This window comes from Jatropha curcas, chromosome 5 (genome assembly GCF_041381405.1).
Source record: "Jatropha curcas cultivar XTBG-Jc1 chromosome 5, XTBG_Jcur_1.0, whole genome shotgun sequence".
NCBI lineage: Eukaryota > Viridiplantae > Streptophyta > Magnoliopsida > Malpighiales > Euphorbiaceae > Jatropha > Jatropha curcas.
In genome coordinates, this window is record NC_143155.1 from 26,990,413 (window position 1) to 27,016,293 (window position 25,881).

The 25,881-nt window shown below is 34.4% G+C and overlaps 4 protein-coding genes and 1 pseudogene across 4 annotated transcripts; 2 read left to right on the plus strand and 3 right to left on the minus strand.

Moving 5' to 3' along the window:
- Positions 1-1,731: 1,731 nt before the first annotated feature.
- On the plus strand, positions 1,732-13,273 carry LOC105642639 (Carbohydrate-binding-like fold). Its single transcript, XM_012227535.4, has 26 exons — positions 1,732-1,960; positions 2,234-2,299; positions 2,409-2,495; positions 3,081-3,202; positions 3,319-3,488; positions 3,740-3,801; positions 3,930-4,013; positions 4,433-4,592; positions 4,718-4,833; positions 5,626-5,754; positions 6,372-6,443; positions 6,629-6,724; positions 6,845-6,922; positions 7,599-7,727; positions 8,204-8,380; positions 8,484-8,687; positions 8,791-8,904; positions 9,038-9,288; positions 9,784-9,829; positions 9,917-10,165; positions 10,291-10,521; positions 10,607-10,698; positions 11,396-11,624; positions 12,121-12,477; positions 12,633-12,706; positions 12,812-13,273. The coding sequence occupies exons 1-26, from the start codon at positions 1,862-1,864 to the stop codon at positions 12,915-12,917; spliced, it is 3,600 nt and encodes a 1,199-aa protein (XP_012082925.1). The 5' UTR covers positions 1,732-1,861; the 3' UTR covers positions 12,918-13,273.
- Positions 13,274-14,766: 1,493 nt separating this feature from the next.
- GUN1 (s uncoupled 1) lies at positions 14,767-18,629 on the plus strand. The gene is made up of 4 exons (XM_012227536.4): positions 14,767-16,977; positions 17,585-17,801; positions 17,890-18,074; positions 18,147-18,629. Exons 1-4 carry the CDS (start codon positions 15,029-15,031, stop codon positions 18,409-18,411), a joined length of 2,616 nt encoding a protein of 871 aa, XP_012082926.1. The 5' UTR covers positions 14,767-15,028; the 3' UTR covers positions 18,412-18,629.
- Positions 18,630-18,823: 194 nt separating this feature from the next.
- LOC149496495 (putative pectinesterase 55) lies at positions 18,824-20,592 on the minus strand. Its single transcript, XM_089721062.1, has 5 exons — positions 20,275-20,592; positions 19,951-20,110; positions 19,643-19,861; positions 19,303-19,550; positions 18,824-19,150 (listed from the first exon to the last, which is right to left on the minus strand). The coding sequence occupies exons 1-5, from the start codon at positions 20,571-20,573 to the stop codon at positions 18,985-18,987; spliced, it is 1,092 nt and encodes a 363-aa protein (XP_089577188.1). The 5' UTR covers positions 20,574-20,592; the 3' UTR covers positions 18,824-18,984.
- Positions 20,593-21,509: 917 nt separating this feature from the next.
- LOC149496496 (putative pectinesterase 55) lies at positions 21,510-22,837 on the minus strand (annotated as a pseudogene).
- A 564-nt stretch (positions 22,838-23,401) lies between these two features.
- On the minus strand, positions 23,402-25,140 carry LOC105643313 (putative pectinesterase 55). The gene is made up of 5 exons (XM_012228414.4): positions 24,818-25,140; positions 24,545-24,704; positions 24,156-24,365; positions 23,762-24,009; positions 23,402-23,671 (listed from the first exon to the last, which is right to left on the minus strand). Exons 1-5 carry the CDS (start codon positions 25,045-25,047, stop codon positions 23,503-23,505), a joined length of 1,017 nt encoding a protein of 338 aa, XP_012083804.2. The 5' UTR covers positions 25,048-25,140; the 3' UTR covers positions 23,402-23,502.
- Positions 25,141-25,881: the final 741 nt, after the last annotated feature.

Below are 25,881 nucleotides of genomic sequence, written 5' to 3' on the forward strand. Positions count from 1 at the left end.
ACTTGTGAATGGAGAAAATTTTCATTGGTCTGACATAATATGAGTAGAATTAGACTAAAGTCAATGGACTTAGAACGCCTGTAGTATAACTAAACAAAAATTATAATAAAGATTTTGATTTGTTTTTGTAAAAAAAGAAAGTATAAATAACTAAATAAGGCATTCATTATTTTATTATGTTTATAACAATTTACCAATAATAAAAATATAAACAAATATTTGTATATTTGTTATGATAATATAATTATTCTATAATATTTTTGGCATAAATTGGGTTTTGTAAATATTGTAAAAAATTAAAGCTTTTATGCATGAATAAAAGGACAAGGGCAAAATAAGTATTTGTTCAAGGTTAGTTGATAGATTACTCTATTTTCGATACGATAAATAAGTTAAGCTATTCGTAAGTTATTTGATATTTAAGTTAATAAAAATCGTTCAAACTCACTTCATAAATTTTTTGAAATGAACTATCAAGTTTGTTTAATAAATAAGTCAAGATTATTAGATCGCGAGTTAGCTTCATCGAACTGTACTTATGAATCAGTTGATGAGGTGCATAAGAAGATGAGATTAATGAAACCTAAATCAAAACGAAGTAGTTTTGATTTAATAGGTTTTGACATCAAACTCAAGCTTATTAAAAGTTCAACTCAGTTATAGTCCTAATTCCAAGTCCAAAATGCTATGCGTACATATTATTTCAACTCGATGTGAACCATCATGTTAGTTAGTTAGCATATTTTTTTTTTCTTTTTTATTTGGGATTATAGACTTTTCGACTTTGGTTGCCAGCTATACTGAGAATGAATACTGGGCCGTTTAATATCAAAAACAAGTGTCCATAACAAATTTGGCTGTCGTTGGAGACATGGAGCAACGAATCATCAACATTAATTGCACGTGCCACCTCGTCTGCTTAGCAAACATCCTGTCGTTTCATTGGCGGGCAGAAGGCTGTGAAGTGAAAAATTGAAAATATATAACACCAGAATAAACACGACTTGGCGTTCTGTTGAGAATTGCCGTAGAATCTCTACATGTACATTCAAACTCAGTTGTAGGACGCGCATTTCTTATTTGTTACTTTGATCCCTAAATTTAATTTAAACTTGGGTGCAATTAACCTCCAAGACGTTGATAATCCGCTGCTTAATTTAGGTTTGGTCATCGACAGCGTCCCATTATCCATTATATCTGTATTATTTAACAGCTATAGTCCACTTTGTGAGCTGTTTTAGGTTGGACTTTACGGTCGTGATTGAGGACAACAATGCTACGGCCCTACAAGAAGGAGTAACGTCTCCCAAGTTGATGGCCTTGTAAGATGTTTTAAATCAGGATGTCAACACCAGACCGGTTATCTAAGCCGACGGCATATAACTAACACACCTAATAGTCCTATTTCAGTTAAAAAAAAAAAAAAACTTCAACCAGCAAAATCTAATGCCCTTAAATAAATACTACAACCTTTTAGATTGACTTTTTATTATTTATGTATTAAATTTATTTAGACCAGTCTATCCATCCACCTATGAACTAAATCAAAGAAAGAAATAAAGGTTAAATTTGGTTTCCGAATTGGTTCAACAGGATAAAAAGAAGGTTAAATTTGACATTTTCGGTCGATTAAGTAAAAAATATAAAAAATTCCGATTTCACTTAGAATAATTTAACCATCGAACTTGTTTTTATTTTTATAAATTAATAATTTTTTAATTTCTAAAACCATAAACCCTCCCTTCTGGCAGAGTCAGTCTCAGGTAAAAGCAATTCCACCAATTTCAGATATAAACTTCGTATGAAGTAACAGATCCGTCCTCTGGCTGCACTTTTGCGAAGCTCCAAATCATCGCCGGAAATGAAGACCAGGGACGTCTGGCTATACATCTCGATTTTAATCTATTTAGCTTCAGATGTTTCCGCTGATTCGATCCACGGTTGTGGCGGATTCGTCGAGGTGATTGCTAAAACCTTCGTTTTGAGCGTTTGGTTTCGTAGAAATTACAAGAAGTAAGAATCAAAATAATATACGATGACGAAGCCTGGTAAAACTAGCTGATTCAATTCGAGCGAGCTTTAATGTATCAAAGTCTCACTGTAAAAGACTGCAGATCTAAGTTGGCGGATAGCTTATTTCCTTTAACCTTTATTTTCAATCTCTATCACTCATTAACTCCTTTTTTCTTTTTTAATGTTGGGACGAGTTTACTGAGCTCAATTACACGTGCAGGCTAGTTCGTCCCTGATTAAGTCGAGGAAGCCTTCTGATTCCAAATTGGATTATTCTCACGTCACGGTACGAGTTCACATCCTGATTTCCGCTCTTTCTAGCTATAAGCTACCTTTCCAATCCCACTGGTTGTTTGGTATTTTGTGAAAGTTAAAACCTACTCGTGCAACGCTAGGTTGAGCTTCGGACAGTAGATGGATTGGTGAAGGACAGAACTCAGTGTGCTCCAAACGGTTACTACTTCATTCCAGTATATGACAAGGTAGTGTTTTATTGGGCAGCATATGTTTGAAACGATGGATGGATTGTTAGTTTATTCTCTTCATGGGACATGTAATTTTGAGATGTTTCAACGATTAATATTTATGTAAGTGATAACCATTCGATATTTTGATGTTTTTAGCATTCTGCATTGGCTTGAATTCATGCCTTGAGATTGGTTGTGTAAGTTTTATATATATATTTTTTTATTTCTTGTATTTTCAAAATGTGGTAGCGTTCAGTGGTTTATTTGGTTAATAACCTGAAATGGTTCCTTTCGTAAAATTTGGCAGACAACAATCCATTTATAAGACCAACTGGAGCCCAACTCAATACTATCCAGCCTTGCTTAGCTATGGGCTAGTTTTTTTCTTGATGTTGTAGGGTTGTTTTCTCAATCTCTTTTTGCTCTCTACAACTCTATCATGCGCTGTTTCAGCTCTGTTAATTTGTGCTTTGCTGTTTTTAGTAATCAATTTCTCAGGAAAAACATCACCTTGTTCCATGTTTTGGTGTTGGACTCCCTTGACATTAATCTTCAGTTCTTCTGATCTTTGTTATCATCATTGTCTTTTATAATTTATAGGGTTCCTTTGTAATTAAAATCAATGGGCCAGAAGGATGGTCATGGGACCCAGAAAAAGTTCCTGTTGTTGTTGATGATACTGGCTGCAATCGCAATGAAGATATTAACTTCCGATTCACAGGGTTAGTTTAGATGATTTCTATTATTGTTTGTGTTTAGCTAATTCAAGCATAATTTTATATGCAAATTAAGTTTTCCAGTGATAGGATGATTCAGTTTCCATATGTTTATACATTAGGTTCACTTTATCGGGTAGAATTGTGGGAGCAGTAGGTGGAGAGAGCTGTTCTGTTAAAAATGGGGGTCCTTCAAATGTAAATGTCGAACTGTTGTCTCCCAGCGATGATCTCATTTCTTCAGTTGCAACGTCACCTACAGGGAGTTACTTGTTCAATAATGTTATTCCAGGTAAAGCATAATTGAATATATGAACTGTTTATATACACACTCACAAATGAAAAAACAAAATGTTAGACATAGTTCATAGTCAATGCATAAGTTATTTTTACATTGTTCTCCATCTCCAATCATGAAATTGTATTTCACCTTTCATCTTAAGGTTAATCAATGATATTTTCTCTTATTTCTCTCTCTGATTATTTTTTTTAGCGCAACAGAAAACACTACCTTACAACATTTTATACTTGTGTACCATGCAGGAAAATACAAAATTCGTGCCTCACATCCTGATCTAAAAGTGGAAGTTAAAGGTTCCACAGAGGTTGCTTGCCTTTTCACTCCCTCCTTATTCTGTGTTTCTTATGCTTTTTATTTGCCCTCCTTCTCTATTTCCCTATATGTAAATGATTATTAACACTTTTTTCGTATATATAATGACACTTGTTTCAGGTAGAATTGGGTTTTGCAAATGGCATAATTGATGAAATTTTCTTTGTCCCTGGTTATGATCTCCATGGATATGTTGTTGCTCAGGTAAAGCTCATACTTCACAGGGAAGACAACCATTGATTTAGACTACTGCATGACTTCTAACTTTATTTTGTCGTGTCTCTATAGTCGAAGTCTGTGTTTGACATATATTATTTTGTGGAAAAGTTCACCACACTCCCCTCCTCTCCCCCCCCCCCCCCCCCTTTTTCTTGAAACAGCCAAATCTTTTCCTTGGTTTGTGGCTGCAATTACTATATCTAATCCGCCATTTCACTTGAGACATGATAAAAATGAATGCTTGAGAAGTGTGCTTTTTATCAGGCCAGATCTTTGGAGTGGACTTGTATATTTCTAGTTTATTCTAGTTCATCCTTGGCGTTGGATTTCTATTATCGTGTAAATCTCTTGTTGTATGTTTCAAGCTTTCTTTGATATATGGGGTTTGATTAACTGTTTGGTAGGGAAATCCAATATTGGGAGTGCACATTTATCTATATTCAGATGATGTTGTAGAACTAGATTGTCCCCAAGGTTCTGGTGATGCCACAGGACAGAGAAAACCTCTTTGTCATGCTGTATCTGATGCCGATGGGATATTCACATTTAAATCAGTTCCTTGTGGTAATTCTCCTTTTGAGTTGTGTTCATTCATTGTTATAGTAGATGGTTGTGTGTATACACACATGTTTGGGCAGTTGTCAACTTCAAGACTAATTTCTTGTTTTATCATTTGAAATCATTTGCAGGGCGCTATGAACTCATCCCATTTTACAAGGGTGAGAATACAGTATTTGATGTTTCACCACCTGTTGTGTCAGTTTCTGTTGAGCATCAGCATGTAACAGTTCCCCAAAAGTTTCAGGTAATGTATATATGGTTCCCCACATGGTCAGAACATGGACAATTTCTCCTAATAATATGAAAGATAGGAATCTTTCTACTCAGAACATGGACAATTTCTCCTTATAAGTTTCCAGAATTATCATCTCCATAATACGAAAGATAGGAATCTTTCTTTCATTTTCTTTTCAACCAAACATACAAGGGGAAAGATTGTATTTCTTCCTTTCCCCGTAACACTTATTTCCTGTACCTTCTTCTGTCCTTTCAACCAAACATGGTGTAAAGGATGGAAACATAACAATCCTCATGGAGGCATAGTATTCCTTCTATGCATTTGTCTGTATGCGTCTCATTTAGCCAGCTCCTTCAGCAATGATTAGCTAAAGTTGATAGTTGCAATAAGATTTTAATTCTTGGAACCACATCAAGCCATTTTAAATAGTCTTGATATTTTAATGGATAATGATTACATGTTCAATTGCTGACAGTAGATTTGAAGGGGAAAAAAAAAACCTAAATAACATGATCATCATGGCTTTAGCAAATCATGGACATTTTTACTACGAGGTTGATGTATCTTTCTGGCTGGTCCTTGTCTAGCCAATTGCTTGGTGTTAATCATGCAGCCTGGCTGTTCATATTCTTGTTCTAAGTAGCTGTAGAGCATTATCAGTTTTTCATGCAGAGCGATCCTTATATTTTAGTTCTTTTGAACCATCTTCAGGAATTTCAGCGTTGCTAACTTCCCATCTTTCCATCACTTGCACGTTAATTCAGCTATAACATCCCCTGCTCTTGTTGATTTGTGTAGGTCACTGGATTTTCTGTTGGAGGGCGAGTGCTTGATGGGAATGAAATGGGAGTTGAGGGTGTCACAATCATTGTTGATGGTCATGAAAGGTCTAGAACTGATAAGGAGGGTTACTACAAGCTTGACCAGGTATTATCATGTATACAATCTGAGCGTCTTGTTGCCAATGATTTTTCATGATCACTTCAACTTCTCTGAATCTGTATTTATTCATTTAATGGAAAGTGAATTTTTAATTTTTGCTTCTCATTTCCTACGTGCTCTTTTTTGGAGCATTTCATCTTGGTATTGCATCACGAGTCTTGTTCTGCACCATATATTCTTAGCTGGTGTAATGACACCAATAAAAGTTTTAGTTTTCCAAACTGGCCCTTTATGGGTATTTGTAAAACAGTTAAAAAGAACACTAAGTTGGCTTTTCAATTTGTTAGCATGTGGTTTTGAAGAGGGGGGGGGGGGGGGGGGGTCGGTTGTGTATGCCATAGCTGCTTCACATGCTTAGGAGTTTATTGGGTTGCTGTTTGTTAGAGGGAATCAAACTGAACCAAATTCTTGTAGAAATTTGAGAGTTACAAGCCAAGCTTCTGCATTGTACCTTATGAACAGTCAGTTCTCTTTCTTTCATAAAGCTGCTAAAGTATTGTGCTTATTTTCAAATGAGTATACAACAGAGGCCAGGCATGAGAATTGCAAGTTTGTATGCTTCATTTTTTTCATATAAGCTGCTAAAACGTTGCTTTCCTTAGGTTACATCAAATCATTATACAATAGAGGCCAGGAAGGAGCATTACAAGTTCAACAGCTTGAAGGAGTACATGGTAAAGAATATAAAAGAAATTTTACATTTTTGTATCTTGACTCTGGATTATTGAATCTTTTTAAAGGTTAATCTTTTTTTGCAAGAATTAGAAAGGGAAAGATTCTTTTATGTATAATTCATTGTTGTACTGATTTTCATTACACTTTTGAAATATCTTTATTCTTGACCTGTTTGTTTGGTCAGGTTTTGCCGAATATGGCTTCAGTGGCAGATATTAAGGCAATCTCCTATGATGTTTGTGGTGTGGTTAGGATGGTTAATACTGGTTACAAAGCAAAGGTAATTTTTTAAAATTGAAATATGCAGGAAAGGTATTTTTGCAACCTGCAATTATGACTCTTTAGATGCTATAAGCTTGCATATCTATTGGTTGTAATATTTGGCACATATGATTTCTAGGTAACTTTGACTCATGGACCAGAGAATGTCAAACCGCAAGTTAGACAGACAGATGGAGGTGGAAATTTCTGCTTTCAGGTATGTAACGGCACTTTTAGTTACCGATGATATACATACAGTTGCACAAACTTATATATATGAGAAATGGCAAAATAGCTTTCCCTCAAATAAGTGAATTGTTCACTGGCTTATGAATTTGTCCCATTTATACTAATTAACCTCTTGCTTTTTTTGTGTAAGAATGTGCAGCCTTTTGTACTCCTTTTAATTTATCTTGTCCATTATTATGTTATTTATGGCTTTTACACTCGGAATTTCATGAAACATGCACTTTCAAGGAGGTCTTGAAACATTTCTCAATATTTCGACATGTGACTGCTTTAAGATTGATGACAATTCTGGTTTACTGTATGAATATCTGGTACTGAACGGAGAAAGCGAAACTGCTGCTATTAAGCTGATAATTCAATTATCTAAATTGTGATCCATGAGACAATAATTGGAGAGGTGTGAGCTCATGAATCTAGTGTTATTAATTCTTTGACACCCATAGGTCTTTCAACAAGGTTATGTAGTCAATGACACAGGACACAAAACCATACACTTATTATCACTTTCAAGACAAATTATTTGTAATTTTCAAAATATTCAGCCATGTTATATTTATATTTTATTTGCATTAGCCATTTATACGTTGATGTCTTAATGCTTTATTTATTGAAGTCTCATCTTTCCTCTTTATCATCATTTTTAGGTCCCACCTGGTGAATATCGCTTGTCTGCTTTTTCTGCTACTCCTGAGAGTTCTCCAGGACTTCTCGTTTTACCACCTCATATTGATGTTGTGGTCAAAAGTCCATTATTAAATGTAGAATTTTCTCAGGTAACATGTCATTTGTATGAAATGGAAATTTAAGTCTTCTTGTTTCTATCTTTTTCTTTTAAATAACAATGATACAGTATTTAATAAAGTCATGGGCTTTGTTGGAATTCCCATTTCTATCTTATGTCTTGTTGCCGCTTGGAGGCTTAAAATTATACGAGGTTTAATCTCCTCAACACCATGGTTCATAATGAGCATCAAGTTATTAGATTACTTGTGGAACAATAGTGTTCTAATATTGTTACACATATTGGGATGAAAACCAATTTTTTCATATGAATCAGAGACAAATGTCCTACTTTTTAGATTCTGCTTGGAGAACTAACTTAATATAGTGTTTAAAACTATGCATTCTTTGTTTTCTTTCATCATTAAGATTGCAAGGGTACTCAGTGAACCTTAGATTTTAATGCTAGTTGTGCTTATTTCCTCAGCCAAACTACTACTTAACAATGATTTTCTTTCTTGTGATAAAGGCTCTTGTCAATGTGCTTGGGTCTGTAACTTGCAAGGAGAAATGTGGTCCATCTGTTTCTGTTGACCTAGTGAGATTAGCTGGTAAGCATAATGAAGAAAGGAAGTCTATTAGTTTGACAGATGGAAGTGATGAATTTCTCTTTCCAAGTGTTTTACCTGGAAAATACAGGCTTGAGGTATAATGCTTGTATTATGTTAATGAACTTTTTTTTTTAAATTAGTGACATTTTTGAAGGGTTCTGAATGCTTTTAATTCTGTCTTTAATGTATTTTTTTCAGGTCAAACATATTTCCCCAGAAGCCTTGCCCAGTGAAGATAATTGGTGCTGGGAGCAGAGATCCATTGATATAGATGTTGGTGCTGAGGATGTTAAAGAACTTGTATTTGTTCAAAAAGGTTACTGGGTCAATGTTTTCTCAACTCATGATGTAGATGCTTACATTCCCCAGTCAGATAGTTCGATTGTTAATTTGAAAATTAAGGTAGTTTTTTCCTTAAATATCTTAATTTTGACGTTCATATAACTATATGCGGACATCTACTTGCTTTCATCTGTATTTAAATGCACTATCATTTGAAATGCAGAAAGGTTCCCAGCGCATATGTGTGGAATCTCCTGGAGTGCATGAGCTCCATTTTGTTAAGTCATGCATCTTCTTTGGAAGCACACCAATGAAGATAGATACATCAAAACCATCGGTAAATACTACATCATGCAATACGCCCTTTATTTTTCTAATTTTTTTGCGTCTTGAATTTTTCTTGCTTAAAAGAAAAAATTGAACAAATCTTTTCCTGTTTATTCATCTTATTTTTCCATTTTATGATGTAGCCTATCTATCTGAGAGCAGAGAAATATCTTCTCAAAGGACAAATCAAGGTTGGGTTAAGCTCAGGTAGTGGTGCATTCGAGTTGCCTAATGTTATTGTTGTGGATATTCTAAATAGCGACAGCAGTGTTTTTGATGGTACAACTGCAAACCTTGCATCTAATGAAAGTGATCAAACAAGCACTGCTTTGTATGAATACTCTGTTTGGGCTAATCTTGGACAGAAACTTACATTTGTTCCTCGAGACTCTAGGTATGTAAATTGTGGATTTTTTTTACCAGTGTCACTCCATAGCTCCTGTTTTCATGGAACACTAGCAAGATTTTATAACAGTATTTCAAACTTGAAATAGCATTATTTGATCTTGACAAGGGACTGTTCACCTTCATCTGACAATTTAACAGCAGATACTTGGTGGAGCTACACTCAGCTGTAGAATTTTTCAACTGATCTTCTGTAGAATTTTTGAATTGAGAATTTAGGTTTCCTTCATTGGATTATAGATTAGGAAATAACTATGATTATAATGTTATATGAATCAGTTACTACTTACTATGAATTAGTTGGTTGTGAACAATGCTCTGGAGTGATGCTAGTTGCAAGAGGCAGACTTGCAATATATTCCCTTTCATGTTTCTTATTCAATTGATATGTAATTTTTGTTAATTTCCTCAGGTTTGTTATGAAAGTTCCATCGCTTAAAGCTGTCCCATTTATTCCATTAACTTGAACTTTGACATCTTTCAGGGTTAATGGAGAGAAGAAGATCTTGTTTTACCCCAAAGAACATAGTGTAAGAATTAATGAAGAATTTCACCTTTTTAAATTTTTCTGGGTTTTCTGTGGAGCTTAGTACTCAAGATGCTTTTCGTGTTGATAGGTCTTGGTAACAAATGACGGTTGTCAAGCTTCAATTCCTCTTTTTTCTGGTCGTCCTGGGTTGTATCTAGAAGGATCAGTTTCTCCCCCTCTTTCCGATGTTTATATTAAGATTATTGCTGCAGAAGATAGCCATATCACAGTACTGAAGAAAGATGACATAGCACTTGAAACTACCACAGGAACAGATGGTTCTTTCACTGGGGGCCCTCTATATGATGATATAACATACAATGTTGAGGCTTTAAAGGTTTGGGATGTGTGTTGTTGAATGACTTAAATTGATTATTAAAAGTATATACTGTTCGTAACTTTTTTTCTATTGCTTGTCTTCATTTGTACTGTGTTGCCTAATGTCTCTCTGAATTTATGCAGCCTGGCTATTATCTTAAACGTGTGGGACCTCATTCTTTTTCTAGCCAGAAGCTTGGCCAAATTTCTGTGCTTATATACTCAGAGGGAGATGCTAATGAACCTATTCCTTCTGTGCTATTATCATTGAGTGGAGATGATGGGTATAGAAACAACTCTATATCTGGAACTGGTGGTACCTTCATCTTTGACAACTTATTTCCTGGCATTTTCTATCTGCGCCCTTTGCTAAAGGTACCTGCGAGGACATTCTTTCTTTTGTGCTGAGATTATGGTTTGTTGGATTTATCTCATCAAATGATTTGTTTTGCCTCTGTAGGAGTATGCTTTCTTACCTCCAGCACAGGCAATAGAGCTTGGTTCTGGTGATTCTACAGAAATCACTTTCCAGGCTACCCGTGTTGCTTACAGGTCATCTATTATCTTCATTTTGCTTCCATTACATGCAGACATCTGTTATAATTTATTTGGTTTTTAGTTTATTTTGTTTTCTTGGACCAAATTATATTAAAAAACCAAAAATTTTATCGGGAAGGAACTCCATAATAAATTTTATTAAGTCAGAGTTCCTTAATTCTGGGTTTATAATGGAAAGGAAAAACATGTTTTTTAATGTTCTCTGCAATATGATATTGCTTCATAATTTTTTCCATTTTAATTCAAAAGAGAAACTTTTATATTAATGCTTTATTTGGTTTGTGGATTAGAATAAAATGTGAGAGTGAAATAACTATTCCATAGTCATGGAATGCCAATTTCATCAATCATATGTGGCATTTTTATTCTACAAATTTGTGGAATATCTATATTGCCTAATCATCAAAATTTCAACTAAAAGTTGAGATTGTGGAATAAATATTCTCCACATTTAAAATTTGGATTGTAGTTGAGAATAACTATTCAGCATGTAATTACTTTATTCTTGTTCTATTCCCTGAACCAAATGAAGCCCAAGTGTGAAATGTTATACTCTTCTGCTTTGCCTTTTTCTTGATTTGACGTCTTGCTGCTATGCATTCTTCGTTAAATTGAAATGCTATTGAAATTAGAATAGATTTCCAAATGTTTATATGCTATGAGATCGTAATATTTTTTATCCTCTTTACAGTGCTACAGGCGTTGTCACACTTTTGTCTGGCCAGCCAAAAGAAGGTGTTTCAGTCGAAGCCCGGTCAGAGTCAAAAGGCTACTACGAGGAAACCGTAACTGATTCATCTGGAAATTATCGGCTGAGGGGACTAGTTCCTGACACGACCTATGTAATTAAAGTTGTTGAAAAGCATGGCTTGGGTACCACTAGAATTGAACGTGCATCGCCGGAATCGATTCCTGTTAAGGTTATTCTCTTCATTTTTGTTTTTCAGAAACTGTCCATCCAACTTAGACGGTGTTTTGTAAAATTGAAAAATTAATTGCTACAAATTTCGGAGCTCAATTTCAAACTCCTAGTGCTGAAATTTTTAAATATGAAATTGTTTAAAAGCTCCATAACTTTTTCTTTAGTGCAAATTTTAAATTAAAAATTTTGACTTATCATTTTAAGTAAAATTTAGCTTAACTAATTTTTAAGTGATATATAGATAAGAATAATTTAACATTTTTTTTTTTGAATGAATTATTATTGAACAACTCAAAAGTAAAAAAACTTCGAAAATTTTAATTTGAAGTGGTGAATTGTGTTATAAAAAACTACCTTGGTTTCATCATTCAAAATTTATTCCTTTTTCATTTTTAATTCATGTGATAGGCTCAAATGTTTCAACTCCTACATATAATTTCAGCCATTTCTGCTATTAATGTGGATTCTGACGTTTATATTTGCTGACTGTGTAGGTTGGATCTGAGGACATCAGGGAATTGAATTTTGTTGTCTTTGAACAGCCAGATATGACCATTTTAAGTTGTAACGTTGAAGGGAAGAAGATGGAAGAATTTCATTCACATCTATTGGTAGAGATCAAGTCGGCCAGTGACACATCTAAGATCGAGTCTGTCTTCCCACTACCACTGTCCAACTTCTTCCAGGTGAAGAACTTACCTAAGGGTAAACATCTCCTGCAGCTTAGATCAAGTCTCCAATCGAGCAGTCTCAAATTCGAGTCAGATGTTATTGAGGTTGACCTAGAGAAGACTGCCCAAATTCATGTGGGTCCACTGAGATACAACTTTGAGGAGGATCATCAAAAACAGGTTTTTATTGTGCTATAGTAATATGTTCAGCATTTTTAAATAATTCTCACAAGCAGTTCAGAATGTGAATGACCTGGAGATACGTTTACCCTTTTCCCAAATCTATGTTCTGCCACGCTATTAAACAAGCAACTTTTCCTCTTCCTCACCTGCAGGAGTTGACTCCAGCACCAGTATTCCCTCTTGTTGTTGGGGTTGCAGTGATTGCCCTTTTCATCAGCATACCAAGGTAACTTGGAATCTATTTTCACCTGTAATCCTCTCTAGGGTTTGTTTACTGCTTGATGGAACTTCCATTGTGAATTCCTTGCATATCTCTACGTCTCATCTGCAGGTTAAAGGATCTTTATCAAACTGCAGTAGACATACCAACACCAGGATTTATGACCACTGCAAAAAGGGAACCTCGAAAATCAGCCGTGAGAAAAAAGACATATTGAAGATCCTTTCTATACGTGAAAGTGGAACGCAGATTTGAGTGAACTTTTCAAGTTTTGGTCAGTCAGATACCTAACTTACAGGAGACTGTTAGCACCTTTTCACACTATCTCGAGTATTTTTCTATTCCTTCCCCCAACATTCAAACTCTCTCTCTCTCTCTCTCTCCCTGAAAATTTAATTTTTCATTTAGTTAGCAGAGGAGGATTTTGAGCTCATAAGCTACCTATTGAAAGGAACTACGTGGCTGGCCAGTGCCAACTAATGTCTGTCTTGGACGTTCCGCAAGTATTGTAATTTGTAGAATCAGATCCAGTTAGTAAAAATAATGTTTCATTCTTTCCTTTTATGGTGTTAACTTTTGGGTGTCATCATTCTTTTTAAGATTATCGCTTTGTTTATATAAGCTTGAAAGAAGTATTCGTTGCACGCCTGCCAATAATCACTCTTATATATTAAATATAATAACTAACTCTGATTTTCTAGAGGATTAGCAACATTTGATTTCTTTACAAGGATTAAAAAAAATGATTGGAACATGTTGATTTTTTAAAAAATATAGCATAATATCTAAATTATTCTTTTTAAAATTGAAAACACTCTATTTAATTTTGCTATGAAATATTTAATAAATATTAATAAAAATTGAAAAAAAAAATTATAATTACTTTCTGAGTGCAATTACGATGTATATTTGTTGGAGCAATATTTGGATCTGATCTGAAAATCAAATTGAACCGACTAATTTTGGATTGGTTCGGTTCGGTCAGCTTTAATTACACTGGATTGCACTCTCTTCTTCAACATCTAAACTTGAGGGGAAAGTCATTATCCACCCCAGTTACCTACCCTCCTTAACCCATTCTTTGTCTTGGGGAAGTCGCACTAATTACACTGGATTTGCCTGGATTGCACTAATTTGTCTTGGGGAAAGTCATTGCAGTAGCTGGGGCCCCAGTGAAATTTGCCTGGATTCTGTATTTGTTCTAGTAGCTTCTAAACGTTCGCTCCGGTATTTATGGGGTACCTCTATTCTCGTATACTAAAATGCCACTTTTACACCTTGAAGATTTTTTTTGTTAATGTTTATTAAGTTAAATTATATAAAAACATCGACTTTTGATCAACCTTGTAAGAGTTAAACTTAAAATTACTATTACTTTTTTTCCATTCAATTAAACATTTTTTGGATTTTGTATAATAAAATTTAAGAAAATAATTCAACTATTTTAGTTGTAGAAAAAAAATAAAGATAATTGATTAAATTTTTTAATTAATCCTTTAATGAAGATATCTAAAAAAAGATAAAATTAAAATAAGATAATAAACATTATGTTAATTTTCTAAAAATATCATAGAAATAGAAAATTATAAAAAAAGAGAAGGAATATTTTAAAATTAACTAAAAAAATGTAGACGAGTTCTTCGTAAGAGAATCAGTTTTAAGTGAATTTGGCTACCAAATATAAATTAAAAAAATCCCATAAGAAAATATACATTTATAATGCGTTTAAATCCATCTTTGTAGCCAAATCTACGAAAAGTTGTGACACGCGGGCCATCTAGTTGAGGAATCATTCGGTCACTTGTTAGTGATAAAATTCAGTCCACTGACCATTGGTAATTAGCCACGTAAGCAAAACACTCCGCACACAATGAGTCAAATGACCTACTAATTTCAGGGACCCAAGCAGCGGTGATTGACTAAAAAAGTTAAATCTCTGCAATTTAGGTAGGGGTGCAAGTAAGATTCATTGAATTTTGCCACATATAAACAAAACCCTGAAAATGGCGACAGGTATAAAACAAAAAAAAAAAAAAAAAAAAAGAAGGAAATTAAGCGAAGATTCCAATGTCTGAACCGAAAAACAAAACGTCGCAACTCAACTCAACTCAACTGAGTCAGCCAGCTCAATCATCTAATATGGCAGTAGCCCCTCTCTCTTATCTCTAAGAACTACAGTCTCTGTTTCTCACCATATACAAACAATGGCCTTTTTCTCTCCTTCTTCCTTCCCCTAAAAAAACCTACTTTAACATTAAGAATCACAGCCTTTCTGTCCCTAACTAAAATTATTGACCTTTAAAGACTGTAACTTTATCAAGAAATTGAATGGCGTCAACGCCACCAATCACTGCGACAACGAAAACTTATCATCAAAATCACCCCTATCCGCAAAACCATTTAAAGAACCACCGTCAAAGCCACCACCACAACCCTAACCATCGCTGGACTAACCAAAATGTCTCTCTTGCTAAACCCCCTATCTCTCCTTCGCCTCGCAATGTAACAAAAGCAGGGGCTTCCGCCGCCGCGGCCGCCCATACCCAAAACCCCAACTTTCCTTCTCTCTCCCGTCTCCAATCCTCGAAATCCGAGCTCGCAGCCGATTTCTCAGGTCGCCGCTCCACCCGATTTGTGTCAAAGCTTCACTTCGGGCGCCCAAAAACCAGTATGGGCACCCGCCATACTTCAGTTGCGGAGGAAGCTTTGCAGCAGGTGATACTGTATGGGAAAGACGATAAAGCCCTTGAGGATGTGTTACTCAATTTCGAGTCTCGGTTTTGTGGCACAGATGATTATATTTACTTGCTTAGAGAGCTTGGAAACCGAGGAGATTCTTCTAAAGCGATTCGATGCTTTCAGTTTGCAGTTAGAAGAGAAAATAGGAAGAACGAGCAAGGGAAATTAGCTAGTGCTATGATATCTACCCTCGGTAGATTGGGTAAAGTAGAGCTTGCAAAGGCTGTGTTTGAGACTGCTCTTAGTGAGGGTTATGGTAACACTGTTTATGCCTTCTCTGCTTTAATTAGTGCTTATGGGAGGAGTTGTTATTGTAATGAGGCCATTAAGGTTTTTGATTCAATGAAAGATTACGGGCTGAAGCCAAATTTAGTCACTTACAATGCTGTGATTGATGCTTGTGGTAAAGGGGGTGTAGAATTTAATAAAGTAGTGGAGATTTTTGATGAAATGTTGAAAAATGGAGTGCAACCAGATAGAATTACATTTAATTCGTTGCTTGCTGTATGTAGTAGAGGAGGACTATGGGAGGCAGCAAGGGGTTTGTTCAGTGAAATGGTGAATAGAGGGATTGCTCAAGATATATTTACTTATAATACCCTTTTGGATGCAGTTTGTAAAGGTGGGCAAATGGACTTGGCTTTTGAGATAATGTCTGAGATGCCTGGCAAGAATATATTGCCTAATGTTGTTACTTACAGTACTATGATTGATGGCTATGCTAAAGCTGGTAGATTAGATGATGCTCTTAATTTGTTTAGCGAAATGAAGTTTTTGGGGATTGGTTTGGATAGAATTTCATATAATACTTTGCTTTCTATTTATTCTAAGCTCGGGAGGTTTGAGGAGGCTTTGGATGTTTGTAAGGAGATGGAGAATTCTGGTATTAGGAAAGATGTTGTGACTTATAATGCGCTTTTGGGTGGATATGGGAAACAATGCAAATATGATGAAGTGAGGAAAGTGTTTGAGGAGATGAAAGGGGCATGTATATCACCTAATATATTAACTTATTCAACCTTGATTGATGTTTACTCAAAAGGTGGTCGGTATAAGGAAGCTATGGAGGTTTTTAGGGAGTTTAAGCAAGCAGGACTGAAGGCTGATGTTGTTCTTTATTCTGCACTAATAGATGCCTTGTGCAAGAATGGATTGGTGGAGTCTGCAGTGATTTTGCTTGATGAGATGACTAAGGAGGGAATTAAGCCTAATGTTGTCACTTATAATTCTGTGATAGATGCTTTTGGCCGGTCAGCAACGCCACAATGTGTGGTTGACGATAATGATGAAGCCTGTGAGTTGCAAGTTAAATCTTCAAATTCGACTGTTGTTCAGAAAGCTACTGAGAAGGAAGTTGTGGATAGGGAGGATAATAGGATCATAAAGATTTTTGGGCAGCTTGCTGCTGAGAATTCAGGTCAAGTAAAGAACAAGGGCAGGCAGGAAATTTTGTGCATTTTGGGAGTCTTTCAGAAGATGCATGAACTGGAAATCAAACCAAATGTTGTCACATTCTCTGCCATTTTAAATGCTTGCAGGTACTGTTAAATGCCATTTTTGGGAGTCTTTTTGCTATAGTAATGTTAATTGCCATTTGATGCATTTTAGAAATGAGAACTTAGTGTGTTTTAATCCTGTTGCTTTGGTGCAATGCCATTAAACTTGTTACTGATGTGACTTCCATTATCTTTAGATTTTGGGACTGGGGAAAATGCAGTATTAGATCAAACAAAATTATCAGTGGCAAAATTTTTATCAGATTTTATCAAAGTAATGTTTTTAGCTTATTGGAAGAAATAATGTGTTTGGTTTCAGGGCCATGATTCTTCTTTAATGATGCATGTGGCCTGTGGTTGATGCTAAATCAATCAATATATGAACTTCTGCGGGGAGTAATGGTGAATGGAAGGTCACTGTTCATCCTATCTGACTTTTTCTTTGTTCTTTGTTCACTTATACCTAAGTAATAGTTCATCTATTTTAAAATAAAGCACGCAGATGAAAGTACTGGTATTTCTTTTAACAAGGATTAGAAGAAGTATAAATGCCTGATTTTGTGGAGCTTTGCTAGACTATTTTAGATACTTTTATGGATACTTAACTTCAAATGCGGATAAAGTTTCATTTGTGTCTCTCTGGATGCAGTCTGTGTGATTCCTTTGAAGATGCTTCAATGTTATTGGAGGAGCTTCGATTATTTGATAACCAGGTCTATGGTGTGGCACATGGACTTCTCATGGGTTATAGAGAAAATGTTTGGATGCAAGCACTGTCCCTATTTGATGAAGTCAAGTTGATGGACTCTTCAACAGCATCTGCCTTTTATAATGCTTTGACTGACATGCTGTGGCACTTTGGCCAGGTTTGTCGACCACTAGCTTTTGCTGATTGAAGCCTATTTTTGCTCAGTTGGGTTGTACCATGTGCAATACTTACTAAATTCTTTTCAGAAACGAGGTGCCCAACTGGTTGTGCTTGAAGGGAAACGTCGACAAGTATGGGAGAACGTGTGGTCTAATTCTTGCTTAGATTTGCATCTGATGTCTTCTGGTGCTGCTCGGGCAATGGTTCATGCATGGTTGCTGAACATTCGCTCTATTGTGTTTGAGGGCCATGAATTGCCAAAATTATTAAGGTATACAATGGTTTCCATTACTTGAATTTAACTTTCTTCAGAAAATATCTGAACCCCATCTATTTATTTCAGCATTTTAACTGGATGGGGCAAACACAGCAAGGTAGTTGGTGATAGCACACTAAGGCGAGCTATCGAGGCGCTTCTTACTAGCATGGGTGCACCCTTTCGATTAGCTGAATGCAACTTAGGTCGGTTTACATCAACAGGATCAGTTGTCGCTGCCTGGTTAAAAGAATCTGGCACACTAAAATTGCTTGTACTTCACGACGATAGAACTCATCCCGAAACTATGAGGTTTGATCAAATCTCTAATGTACAAATGCTTCCTTTGTAGTTATTTGTATGAGGTTGCAAATGTTTTGTTGCCCGCTTGTAACATGTTCGCGTTAATTCCTTGCCCGAAATCTCCGTCAACTTAATTATATGTATATATTAAAAAAAAAAAGAAAAAAGGAGAGAAAAGAAGAGGAATGTATTATATGTTTGCTTACGTATCTATGTTAATTTTTTGAACATACATTATTTCGGCTATAATCAACGTAAATTCGGTAATCAATGTCAAAATCCTAATATTTATTTTTGTTTTTTCATCTAATGGATTTCATTTTCGGTAATGCTTTTAAGGAGAATGTTTTAGTAAATCTTATTTAATATAGTAGCTGCTTTTTTTTTTTTTTTCTTTTTAAAATTATTTAATCCAATTGACATGATAATAACTCTTATACAATTTCCACTAGAGATTGATATTTGATTAAAAAAGATCATTTAAATTATAGTTCCAGCTAATTTGAAATGAAAATTTCGTATAATAGTGTATGCTACATTATTACATTATTATGGATAAAATTTACTACAACTGTAAAAATTTAACCAGAGTATAAATTTTCTACTGAACCCTCCAAATAAATCAGAAGATATTGGATAACGCAGCAAGCCACCCATCTGAGTCGATGTATGACAAAGTCAAATATTTGCTAAGTTCACTGGCATTGAGTTGATTCACCCAAGGTACCCGCTTGGAAGTCTCTGCTCCTGGTCCTCTGTTATCAACCTCCACATACGTAAAATTTGCTCTGTAATTAATATCAGAACAACCTTAATCAATTTTTCCTGATGACATAATAATAATTTAATTGGTATTCACTTAAGATTAAAGCTCATTTGTTTTGTCTTATTGCTAATTTATTGGAACATTTTAAGCAATTATGAAATAAGATCGTCTTACTCGTGGCCAACGTAGTCCCAAGCATTCCAACCTTGAGGGACTATAACCTCTGATATGGTTGAATTATAAATAACTACAGAAGAAAAGGGTCCCCAAGCTCTTCCAAGGTAAGCTTTACCACTTCCATTGATTTCACAATTTTTAAAAACAAAACCACTCTCATGCTCTGCCCATTCTTTTTTTTGTGCTGTTATATATCCAGGTATTTCTGGATCATATCTTCCTTTGTTAACTGATAACAAACATTTCTGTATATAAATTCAAAAAAGTGATTGCTCAAAAAATTTCCAGAATTAAAAATATTCTTATGTATAATGACTTTAATACATAGGCTAATTACCTCATAGATAGATTTGGCTTTGCCAAAAATGAAATCAACAGCACCTTCAAAATAGCATTTGTAGAAGTAATGGCGGCCCTTCTCATCCCAGAAAGTATCTTGTATTCCTACAAAAGCGCAATCATAGAAAGCAGACTTATCTCCTCTTATTCTAGCTGACACTGCTTGTCTCCAGCTGAAATTCTCTGCCTTAACTGGTAAATTCCAGTTATATGTGTTCTGACAAAACAAAACAAAAAAAACAAAAAATTTTAAAAAAAGCTAATAATATATAGAAGTAACTTCGGGATTTTTTTACTTTTAAATACCTTGAATTTAATGCCTTTTGCTATGAGATTTTCAGAATAGGAACTAAAGGTAGCACTAGTCCCTGTCACTCCATGATCATCCCATTCGATACTCGTCAACTCTTTGTCTGCTCCTTCCAGAAAAATGCATGGTTTCTTCATAGGAATTGTAATTTTTTCCCTGCAGCCAAAACCCAACAATTTCTGTCACATCAGAGCAAAATTCTAAAAAGGTTATAGTAATTTTTGGCAGGATTTGGATTCTTCATATCACAAGCTACAAGATAGACACTTAACTAATGAATTAACAGTGCAAATATTGAAGTTTACAGCTTTTTCGTTTACCTGTATGTATTTGGAGAGATTTGGATACGTATCCAATGAGTATTCCCATCAGGAACTGAATCGATGGCGCTTTGAATTGTAGTGAAGTTTCCTTTTCCTGACTTATCAACACTAATTGTATATGCGACTTTCAAGCTATTTGATTTGTTTAATTGGCAATCTAACGCTTTACATACACTGGAACAGAGAACCAGTATCCACAAAAATGAATGGAGAAGCTGCATATTTTTCAGAAAAATATATGTATATGCAACGAAATCTAATGGCCTAGACGCCCTGCCTTTTAGGAACCAAGACATAATATATATAATGACTACCTGTAAATCCAACGTATGGAGCTAATCCAACAAAGTTACATATAACTAATAAGGGTATTATTGTCTTTTCACGAGAAAAAAAATATTTGTAAAAAATTTTGAGTCTCATGTACCGTCTACCCCTATTTAATATGCATTTCTACCTAAAAAATACACGATATTACCGTTAATCAAATATTAAAATAAATAAAATAATTATTATTGCCATTCAGTTCTATAATTTTGAAATATGAATCTTTAAGTTTTAATATTAGGGTATAAAGAAAATTTTCAAGTAATTATATTTTTTCTAATCTTTGTGAAATTTCAAATAAACCTATTATTAATATAGGAGGAGTAAGATGAACGTCAACCCCAATTATAAAATTTTCCACAGAAGAACGTGTTCCTATAATTGAGGATTGACTTAAATTAAATAATAAGTTTATTTGTTAAATTTACAATTTAATAATTATTTCATTATTTTTATAAGGATTGAGTGCAAAAAAACTAGAAGAATCAAATCTCAACTTCTAAAAATTTTCTTGTGATTATTTTCTTCTGTGTGACTCCAATTCAATAAGACACTTGGGGAAAAAAAATATTATCTTTGACGTGCAATTTGCGTATGCCACTGCCATTTTAGTTGTGAATTACTTGATTCTTTGACTAAACAACCATAAAATAAAATGGCATTTTAACTGAAAAGAAAAATGAAATTAGGCAAATTGCATATATTAAATTTGGATTACATTTGTTGACTGTACGGACATTCATAGCTTGGTGTTCATGTGTAATTTTAGATGTATTCATAAAATTATTTTGTAAAAGTTAGGCTAAAAAACATTTGAATTGCTTGCCTACCCAACAAAATTTCTGAGTCTTGGAGACACTAATTCATTGATTTTTGTTATCAATTAGACATGAACATCCATAGTCTTAAAATTCAATATTGGGAAGGAATTTCTGAACATCCAGAAATTTATTAAGTGCGTTTGGACTGAGTTTCTTTAACCAGGACACTCGTCTTGATGTGTCTGCTCCTGCACCCTTATCATTGGCCTCTGCATACGTAAAATTTGCTCTGCAATTAAACGACAATATTAAATATTAATGGCACTATATAATCATTGTTCAAAATATTGTCGAAAATCATTAAAAAAAGAGTCGTACTCATGGCCAACGTAGCTCCAAGCATCCCAACCTTTAGGATCTATCACTTCTTTTAAGGTAAGAGTTACAGATAATCACAGTAGAATAAGGTCACCAAGCTCTTCCAAGAATGGCTTTACCAGTCCCATTAATTACACAATTTTTAACACAAATCCACTTTTATGGTCTGCCCATTCCTTCTTCTGAGCTGTTATACTCCCTTCTAATCCTGTCGAGTACTTTCCCATGTTTACTGATATTACTGACTATTAAGTAATTAACATATGTAGAAGTGAAGTGAAGTGAAGGTAGCACTAGTACTTGTATACTCATATGATTATTCCATTCAATACTTGTCAAATCGCGACCTGCTCCTTGAAAAATAATGCATGGTTTCTTCATCGGAGCTGTGACCTTTTCGCTGCAGCCATGTACCCGAAAGGAAGCGGAGAAAAATAAAATTAGAATAAACGACAACGTAAAATAAAAGTAAATGTTACATATATAGAAGAGATTGTTATACTTATATTTTCAGGAAGAAATGTGAATACGTATCCACTGAGTATTCCTGTCAGGAATAGAATTAATGGCACTCTGAACTGAACTGAACTGAAGTGAAATTTCCATGGCCTGATTTATCAACAGTGATAGTATATGCGATGCCATTTTTTGAATATTGACAATCCAAAGCCTCACAGCCGCTCCAGCAATGTAATAGTACGAATAACACCACGCGAACAGAAACGAAGGAAGATTCTTCATTTTTCTTTAATGGCTTGTTAAATGCGATTAGGAGCTTTATATAAAGGTGGGAAGACTTGCTTACGCCCAGTATGGAATAAGTATGATTTATGTTATCATTTATACATAAATAGCTATGTACAGAGAAAACACGGGTGTTTTCACACTGTATTTTCCTTATTAATTAGAAAACTATTAAGTAATTAACATATAAGCAAAGAAAGCAAGTATAAAATTTATGTTGTTGAAAGAAATTTAGCAAAGTCCTTAAAAGAAAATTAGATAAGGTTTGCTTACACTCAATGTATGGACCACTCATGTATCAAGTTAATTAAAAAAATATTATTTGAAGAAATTATTACAGTCTTATCCATATTATTTTTCCTCGTGAATGATCATGAATGTCTTGGTTTGACAAATTACCAGTAAGTACTTAGAAAATTCAAGGGAGGCAGCTTTTGACTGATGGAAGATTTTGATTTTTTTTTCTTCTTTATTTTATTTTTTGTGTTAGTTGGTAGTTGGTATTCTATTGTAGGATGAATTGTGGACAATTGCAAAAAATAAAAAATAAAAATCTAAAAGAGGTTCCAGTTTCCTAATTAGGACACAAACCTTTTCCTTGACTATATGGAAAAATTCGAAGGCGGGACAGAAAACTTTTTCTTGATATGGGAGAAGAGGAAGAATGATTTCCTTCACATTTCCAATTGCAGGAGAGGTTAGTTTCCTTATATACTTCTAATCTAAAATATCATAAGACTCGAGAGAGCTTAACTTTTTCGAGCCGAGCTTAAACAGTTTGCAAGTTGACTAAGCTCGTTTACCCCTTAATTAGACTTGAATGTATAGTTTGATTTCTTTAATATTTTTTTCTTACAATTTTTAAATAAGGGAAAAATTTTTTTGAGAGGTCATTTACACTAGAGAAAAGAAAATATCTGAAAATGCCTTACTATTTCGTTTGATTGCAACTAACAATGTATTTGTTGAATGAAAGAAAAAACAATAGAAAATACAAATGATGAATCAATTAATATTAGTTGAATGAGGTAGGTATCTTGTCAAGCCATTCATTTCCATTGATGAATGAAATATCCAGAAACTTATTGAGTTCATTTGAACTGAGTTTCTTTAACCAGGAAACTCGCATCGACGTGTTCGCTCCTTCACCATTGTTATTAGCCTCTACATAGGTAAGATTTGCTCTGCAATTAAACAACATTTTTGTTAAATATTAACGCACTATATAGTAATTGTTGAAAATATTATAAAAAATTCATGAAAAATAGTCTTACTCATGGCCATAGTATTCCCAAGCATCCCAACCTTTAGGATCTACCACTTCTGATAAGAACGAGTTATAGATAATCACTGTAGAATAAGGCCCCCAAGCTCTTCCAAGAATGGCTTTACCAGTTCCATTAATTACACAATTTTTAAATACAAATCCACTTTTATATTCTGGCCATTCCTTCTTCTGAGCTGTTATACTCCCTTTTGATTCTTTTTCGTATTTTCCTATGTTTACTGATATTACACATTCCTACAAATTTTTCAAATTAATTAAAGATTTGAAGTTTAATTTAATGATTGAACACTAAAATTATTATTATTATTATTAATTGAGGTCTCAATTTAAGATATTGTCGGAAAAATTATTTTTGAAGTTTAAAAAGTTTTTATACGAACCTCGTAAATTGATTGTGCTTTCCCAAAAATGAAATCAACTGCACCTTCAATATAACATCCCCTGAAGTAGTGAAGACCATTTTCATCCCATAAAGTATCTTGTAATCCTAGAAAAGCACAGTCATAGAAAGCATATTTATCTCCTTTTAATCTTGCAGAAACTGCTTGTCTCCAATTAGTGATTTTTGCTTTTCCCCAGTTGTATGTGTTCTGATCAATCATTAAAAAAAAAAAAAAAAAAAAATCCAAAAATTCCAAATTAATAACATTTTTTGCATTGTTAATTACATCCAATCAATTAATTAAAATATTACCCTATATAACTTGTTATTAAACCATAAAAAGAAGAAAAAAGAAAATTTTAAAAACGAGTAATTGGTTCTCATCACCTTGAATGTAATGCCCTTGGCTACAATGTTATCAGGATTGGAAGTGAAGGTAGCACTAGTACTTGTATCTTGGTGATCACCCCATTCAATACTCGTCAAGTGGCGGCCTGCTCCCTCAAAAACAATGCATGGTTTCCTCGCTGGAACTGTAACCTTTTCACTGCACCCGAAAGGAAATGGAGAAAAACAAAATTAGAAAGAACGACACTTTAAATTTTAAATAAATGTTGCTGTAAATAAAGGTTAAATATACAGAATAGACTGTTGTTGTACTTATATTTGCCAGAAGAAATTCGAATACGTATCCACCGAGTATTCCTTTCAGGAATATGATTAATGGCACTTTGAACTGAACTGAAATTTCCTTTGCCTGATTTATCAACAGTGATAGTGTACGCGACGTGGTTCTTTGAATATTGACAATCCGAAGCCTCAGAGCCACTCCAGCAATGTAGCAGTGCGAATAACAGCACGGCGAACAGAAATGAAGGAAGATTCTTCATTTTTATTTAATGGCCTGTCAAGTGCGATTAGGAGCTTTATATGAGATAAGTATAATTTATGTTATCATATATATAAATAGCTCTGCGAAGCGATTCTGCGACTGTGTTAGTTGATAGTTGGTGTTACATTGTGTAGTTGAACTTGTGTACTTAACCCTTTGACTCTGATGATTTTTCTATTATATGCTAATTAAAGCAAACGATATCTTGAGCTTTATATTTCTATATGTTGTAGAACGAATTCTCCATAATTGCTAAAAAAGTACACTTTTTTTTTTTTTGTAAATCTAAAAAAGGTTCAAGTTTCCTAATTAGAACAGGAAATCTTTTGCCGGAAAATTTCGAAGGTGGGACAGAAAAATTGTCCTTGATATGCAAGAAGAGGAAGAATGATTATTCCTTCGCATTTCCAACTGCTGGAAAGGTTAGTTCCGTACACCTAATCTAATCTATCTATCACTGTATGTAAGAGAAGAAGGAGACAGTAGGTGGGATTGGCAATCCAGTCGTCGTTGTCCTACATATAATTCATATTCAAAAATATTGTTGAGCTGTAAAACATTCAATTTCTTCAACCACACCGCAAATTAATTGTATGGCACTATCAGGTCTAATTAATAGTTTACTTTTACTTGTTATCATACTCGATATCATCGAAACGACATGACAGCACCTCTCTCTCGCCGAAAATTGGGAAAGGTTGTTCACTAAACATGCTTACCATCTTGTGAGGAGAGACCATTTCAAGTTCTGCCGTGAGGAATGAATTTGATTGTTTGAGACAAATTTTGTTTCTGTAATTGCAGGCAAAATTAATATTTCAAAGTTAACTTG